This window comes from Nothoprocta perdicaria, unplaced genomic scaffold (assembly GCF_003342845.1).
Source record: "Nothoprocta perdicaria isolate Ctin4 unplaced genomic scaffold, notPer1 scaffold_103, whole genome shotgun sequence".
Taxonomy (NCBI): Eukaryota; Metazoa; Chordata; class Aves; order Tinamiformes; family Tinamidae; genus Nothoprocta; species Nothoprocta perdicaria.
This window is the reverse complement of record NW_020454128.1, coordinates 1,955,073-1,961,737: the sequence shown is the minus strand read 5'-3', so window position 1 is coordinate 1,961,737 and position 6,665 is coordinate 1,955,073. Positions and strand designations below refer to the sequence as shown.

General features: G+C 46.6%; 1 protein-coding gene across 1 annotated transcript; it reads left to right on the top strand.

Moving 5' to 3' along the window:
- Nucleotides 1–112: 112 nt before the first annotated feature.
- On the top strand, nt 113–4,667 carry NEFL (neurofilament light). Its single transcript, XM_026043224.1, has 4 exons — nt 113–1,191; nt 1,752–1,876; nt 2,767–3,089; nt 4,137–4,667. The coding sequence occupies exons 1-4, from the start codon at nt 139–141 to the stop codon at nt 4,313–4,315; spliced, it is 1,680 nt and encodes a 559-aa protein (XP_025899009.1). The 5' UTR covers nt 113–138; the 3' UTR covers nt 4,316–4,667.
- Nucleotides 4,668–6,665: the final 1,998 nt, after the last annotated feature.

The window sequence follows — 6,665 nt, the reverse complement described above, 5'->3', positions numbered from 1 at the left end:
CCCCCCCCCCAGAACGGGCGGCGTGGGGCGGCCTCCCGCACCTCGGCCCCGCCCGGCGGCTGCACCGGCCCGCCCTCCCCGGCCATAAATAGGGGCGGCGGGGGGCGCCGGTCCGCAGAGCCGGTCTCCGYTGCAGCCATGAGCTCCTACGGCTACGACCCGTTCTTCCCGTCCTACAAGCGGCGCTACGCCGAGAGCCCGCGCGTCCACATCTCCTCCATGCGCAGCGGCGGCGGCTACAGCGCGACGCGCTCCGCGTACTCCAGCCTTTCGGCGCCCGTCTCCTCCGTGTCGGTGCGGCGCAGCTACGCCGCCTCCAGCGCCTCGGGCTCCCTGCTGCACTCCGTGGACAGCCTCGACCTGAGCCAGGTGGCCGCCATCAGCAACGACCTCAAGTCCATCCGCAGCCAGGAGCGCGCGCAGTTGCAGGACCTCAACGACCGCTTCGCCTGCTTCATCGAGCGGGTGCACGAGCTGGAGCAGCAGAACAAGGTGCTGGAGGCCGAGCTGCTGGTGCTGCGCCAGAAGCACGCGGAGCCCTCGCGCTTCCGCGCCCTCTACGAGCAGGAGATCCGCGAGCTGCGCCTGGCCGCCGAGGAGGCGACGARCGAGAAGCAGGCGCTGCAGGGCGAGCGGGAGAGCCTGGAGGAGACGCTGCGCGGGCTGCAGGCGCGCTATGAGGAGGAGGTGCTGAGCCGCGAGGACGCCGAGGCGCGGCTGCTCGAGGTGCGCAAGGGCGCCGACGAGGCGGCGCTGGCGCGGGCCGAGCTGGAGAAGCGCGTGGACAGCCTGCTGGACGAGCTGGCCTTCCTCAAGAAGGTGCACGAGGAGGAGCTGGCCGAGCTGCAGGCGCAGATCCAGTACGCGCACCTCTCCGTGGAGATGGACGTGTCGGCCAAGCCCGACCTGTCCGCGGCGCTGCGCGACATCCGCGCGCAGTACGAGAAGCTGGCGGCGCGCAACATGCAGAACGCCGAGGAGTGGTTCCGCAGCCGCTTCACGGTGCTCAGCGAGAGCGCCGCCAAGAACACGGACGCAGTGCGCGCCGCCAAGGACGAGGTGTCCGAGAGCCGCCGCCTGCTCAAGGCCAAGACGCTGGAGATCGAGGCCACGCGCGGCATGAACGAGGCGCTGGAGAAGCAGCTGCAGGAGCTCGAGGAGAAGCAGAGCGCCGACATCTCCGCGCTGCAGGTGAGCGGCCCCGCCGGGCGCGGTGAGTGCGCGGCGACACAGGGACACAGCTCACAGCGGGAAGTACTTGGTTTATTTGTAAACCAATATATATATATATAACCATATAAATATAATCTATAGATATAAAACCATATATAACCATATAAACATAAACCATATATATTAAAAAAAAACCCATATATATAAAACATGCGTGCACATCCAAGTATACAGTTCTATACCTGTATATGAGACACCTTAAAGGATGCCCTTAGCCTAAAACCTGGGAAGGCATAAGGGGAAGGAGTGCGAATGAGCTGTAAGCTGTGGAGAGCCATAAACAAACCTCAAGGACGCGTCAGCCCTTGGCTTTCAGACACTTGGATTGCCTTAGGCTCTTAATGTTAATTAGAAATAGGTAATGGACCTCTGAGAGGGAGGTGGGCTCTGCTAAAGGGGGTGTTGTTATATCTGAGGGTGGAGCTGGAGGTCTTTGCTCCCTATCTCTGCTAGAGCAAGGTTAAACTGCTGCTAGGCGCAGGAGAATTTAATGTTCTCAATATTGTTCCTTCCAACAGGATACCATCAACAAACTGGAGAACGAGTTGAGGACCACAAAGAGTGAAATGGCTCGGTACTTAAAGGAATACCAGGATCTGCTCAATGTGAAAATGGCCYTGGACATTGAAATTGCAGCATATAGGTATGATGGGAGTGGTGAGATTAAGCAAATAGGAGTTTGGATCAGGTTTCCCCTTTCTCAATTGAAAGAGTATTTTATTTTTCATTCATCCAGCAAAAAGCTTCCTAGATAGGCAGGCAGGTGTCAGTCTTTATCAAGTTGTCATTTTTGTTTCCTTGCCATCAGAAGCTGCAAAGCTTTTGAGGCAAAAAATTTGCTTTAAGTAAATGTTGCACTGTGCAGCAGACTTCAGTCAATATAATCTGTGTGTATATGAAAATAATAATTCATAATTATAGTCTTTCAGTATGCAGCAAGATACTTGAAAAAAATATTTAAATGTTTTCCTTACACAAAACCATAGACGTCTGTTTCTCTTAATGCTAAGAAATCTCCCATGTTTATCTGTTTCTGACTCTCAGAAGCAAATTCCCCCTTACAGCAGAATTATTTTCCAGTGTTTGGTTTATCCCATGTACTATTAGAAATTCTCATTTTTGGCATTGACAGTTTCTATCAGTGCTGCAATGGGACTCAGAGTTAGGTGTGATATCAAATTTTTACATCTATGTAGTTCTGCAAGACTACAGGCTCACAAGATGCATCTGTATCTTCCCTTGCTCCAATAATCTACTCCTAAAGGTCTTTTTCCCCCTGTATTTCTCCTTAGAGATAAGTGTAAATTCCCCAGTGACACACACACCTTGAACTTTGTTTAATTTTTCCCAGAATGTGGGACTGGTATTGCCATACAGGTGTGCAAACACTGTCCCATAATGGATAAGAATGTGCAGTCTCCAGAGGAATAGAGACCCTACTTGTGCTGCCCAAAGTAAACTAGGACCATACCTAAGCTTGGTGAGCACTGGGGCARCATAGCTTAAAACAATCCTGCTTATTCCTTCCTCTAGGAAGTTACTGGAAGGCGAAGAGACTCGACTCAGCTTCACTAGTGTTGGAAGCATCACCAGTGGCTACACGCAGAGTGCCCCCAGTTTCGGCAGGTCTGCGTACAGCGGGCTCCAGACCAGCTCCTACTTGATGACGACCCGCACCTTCCCCACCTACTACTCCAGTCATGTCCAGGAAGAACAGATTGAAATAGAGGAAACGATTGAGGCTGCTAAAGTGGGAGAAGCCAAAGCAGCTGCCCCTACAGAAGAAGGTGAGGAGGAGGAGAAAGAGGAAGGTGAGGAAGAAGCAGGAGGTGAAGAGGCTGAAGAGGAGGAGGAAGGTATTTAAAATTACTTGTAAATCCCTCTCTCCCACACCTTAGCCTGCTTGTGTAGGGACAACACCACAGAATTGTGTGTCTAGGTCTAATGTGTAGACCTCTCTTCAGCTCAGTTGATGTGAGCAAGAGGCTACGGGATTTAAGCCCATGGTATTTATACAGGAAARCCTGAATATAGAAGAGGTAAATATTTGGAGGAACTGATTATACCCCCCCACACCCCGAAATGKCTGGGAGATTTTCAAAAGTGTCCCGAGATTAAAAATAAGTATTTCAAAAGCACATACTACTAAATGCGTATTGTGTTAAATGGCATTTAGCTATTATAGGTATCCTTGAAAGGAGAAACRGGAACATCTTGAACTAAATACCAATTCCCAGAGATGCCTGGCATAATTAGAACATCATCTGATGCTTGAGGGTATAACTGAACTTGCTTCAGTGAGTTACACTGCTTGAAGTCTGGATAGTTATATTTTCATCTTCAACAAAGCCATCTACCCATTCCTTGCTGCCTTCGGATTATCTGCCCTACTCACTATTTTGATGGAATGTTCAGTTAATGGTTCAGTTTAATTGTATGTTCAATTTTATCTGAACATACTTGAAATGCATTGGTTAACTTTTGGCATTTTTATATGCTTGTTAGCATGAAAGTTTGTTTTAGCCAGATGATAGTTAAAGATTCATCCCGAAGTTCACAAGAAGAAATAGCAAGACTCCTCTTGAACCCTTTGAATAAGGCTTAAAGCAGGAGTCTATTTTTCAAAGTCAGGATTTTCAGGAGACCTGTAACATGCAAGTAATTTGTTCCCCCTAAAATCTCTAAGTTGACTGTTACTTCTCTTACATTTTTTTCCTCCCTTATAAGGGAGGAAGCTAAAATAAATGCACCCTGCWTTCCTACAAAAATCTGTTAGCCCCATCAAGCTGCCATCCCCAGGTGTGTGGGGGTGAAGGATGCAGGTGCACTTACCCCTGTGAAAGTGGGTTTAGGAGATGGTTTGAAGCCCTGTCTTGAAGATGTGTAAACTCTGTCTTTCCAAGGTGCCAAGGAAGAATCCGAAGAAGGCAAAGAGGGTGAGGAAGAAGAAGGAGGAGAAGGGGAAGAAACAGCAGCTGAAGAAGAAGAGTCCCAAGAAACTGCTGAGGAAGCTGGTGAAGAAAAGGAGGAGGAGAAACAAGCAGCAGGAAAGGAAGAGAGTGAAGTGAAGAAGAAGGCTTGATTTAGATGGTTCAGTTGTCTCATCAGATTAACAGAGTAACTGATAATTGACTGAGCTAAAATTGCAGTCCCACATATTTAATTCAGTGACCACTGAGGTTTAAAGTTAATGTTCTATGATGTTTCTCTCCATGCAGAGTATCAGTATGCTTGCAGAGCGCCCACTGGCTTGCTCCCTGAATGCCGCATGGTCTACACGTATGATTTCAGGAGTTGTGTCCCACTTGAGTCGTTCAGAATCTTTAAGTTTAAAAAAAAAAAAAAAAAAAAGGAAACAAAGCTATGGGAATGAAAGTTGTCTTTAACTTGCATTTAAAATATTTATGGAAACCTTGGGTGGGTAAAATAATGGAGGCTTCAATAAGTATGTGCAATAAAGCTAGTCAATAAAGAAATGCTTACACAAATTCCTTGTGTTGCTGTTTAATGGTAGGTTACATGGTATATCACTGTGTGTGCAATTACAGCAAATACTCATGTGTTGACCCTGTGCACCAAGACATGAGATACTGATTTTGGCCTTCCAGACTCATATATGGGAGGCTAATATGCAGATTGGTATAGGTATTTCTTAATATGAATTAAGTCTGAATATACAATGTGCATGGGGTAACTTGACAGTAGTAAAAAGACTGTGGTGAGATGGAGCTCTTTGTGTTGTGCCAGGTGTGGCTGGGCWGTCTTGCATGCATGCATGCACACATGCACGATCCCTATTTAATGAAAAAGCAGTGATTTTTAACTAAACAGCAGTACAGAAACCAACTCAGTGTTGCCAAAGAGAAGGACACACAACTAATGTAAACAGAGGTATTAAATAGCGTTGGGAGGTTGACATTATCTGTAATGGTAGTCAGTGATTGAAAGGGCAGATGCCTTGAGTGAGGTTTGGAGCAGTTCCTATATATAAAATAAATAAAGTAGAATTGTGGTGAAGTATTGGAGGGAATGTTGGGGTGTGTGTGGGGAGGGTCCCCTGCTATGTCAAYGTGGTGTCTCCACATGGCACTGTCTTCATCCTTGCACCACTATGGACTAAAGATGTACATTCCACTTAGGGTTTAAAAAGGCATTTTAAGCTTTTGAGTATTGACCAAGGATCAGATATGAAACCAGAACAGCTCAAAGCCTGCAGGAGCAGCAAAGCCTGGGACTGTTTTGAAGGCAGGGATGATGTCCTGCAACCAGAGCCTGTTTTCCATAGATTAAAATTAGCGTGTGCCATTAGATAATATACTGAGGGCAAGTGTGAGATGAACAACTTGGGGAAAAAATGCTGTAAATTAAATAATTAAACAAGCTGAACTTAAGAAAAGTCATGTTTAAATAGGAAGTTTCACTTATCAAATTTAGTTAGCTGAATTTTGCCTAAGAATGTGGGATATTCTTAAATTTGTGCATTGATTCCCTGGGACTAGTTGATTTATRTTAACTCTCCTTGATAGCGTCATGTAGGCAGAAAGAAAGTGATTCCTCCTTACATAGTCCCTGAAATACTTCCCAAGGCTTTTTTTCCCCCTCTTTTTGTATTTTTGATGCTTTTGAGATGCTTTTTTGATGCTTTTGAGAACCAGAAGGCAAGCAACTTAAAATTAGTTTTCCTTTGTTTTCAACAGCAGGTCTTCTGCTGACAGCTTACTTTCCAACTCTTCTTAACGAGGATTTTCTACATGTGTTTCTGTGCAGACGTTTTCTTACAAAGCTGGTTTTGTCTCCCCCCTCAAAGCAGTGGACAGCAGCGTGTGGCAGCTGCAGTACAATGGACGAGGGACTCGCAAGCTGAGCTGTTACTCACCACTTTGAGAGTTTCCATTTGGAATAYAGGATACTTGCACCTTTTGGTAGGRGATAGCCCTAGTTAAACACAAAACTTTATTAACAGCAGAGTATTGAGCGCAAGAGATTAGGCTTAGAATTCTATTTAAGTGCCCTATCAAAGATGCTTGTCTTGGCAATTCAGTGGGAAGAGAGGATTAGATCCTACAGAGCAAAAGGCACTAGTTATGCAATAGATTGGGACTCATCACATAGATTAAAGCCAAATCACTGTGAAATAGATTGGCATTTTTCAATCCACTGCCCATGTTATGCCTTTTCTGCAAGCACTGTGAGCTCTCCATAACTTCCTTTACTGTATGGGTCTGCTTCCTTTTTCATGTTCTTCCCTATAGATAAATTTCTTCTTCACTCAGTCCTTTGCATCCATTTCTCCTCTGGGAGAGAGAACAGAGCTTAATCAGGTCATTCTTCACTGCAGCTTTCTAGAGCTTTGCGGTCAGGCTGCTGGGGACACCCTCAAACCGGCACAGGGAGAAAGTGGGTGTCCAGAGACTCACCACCAAACACAGGTT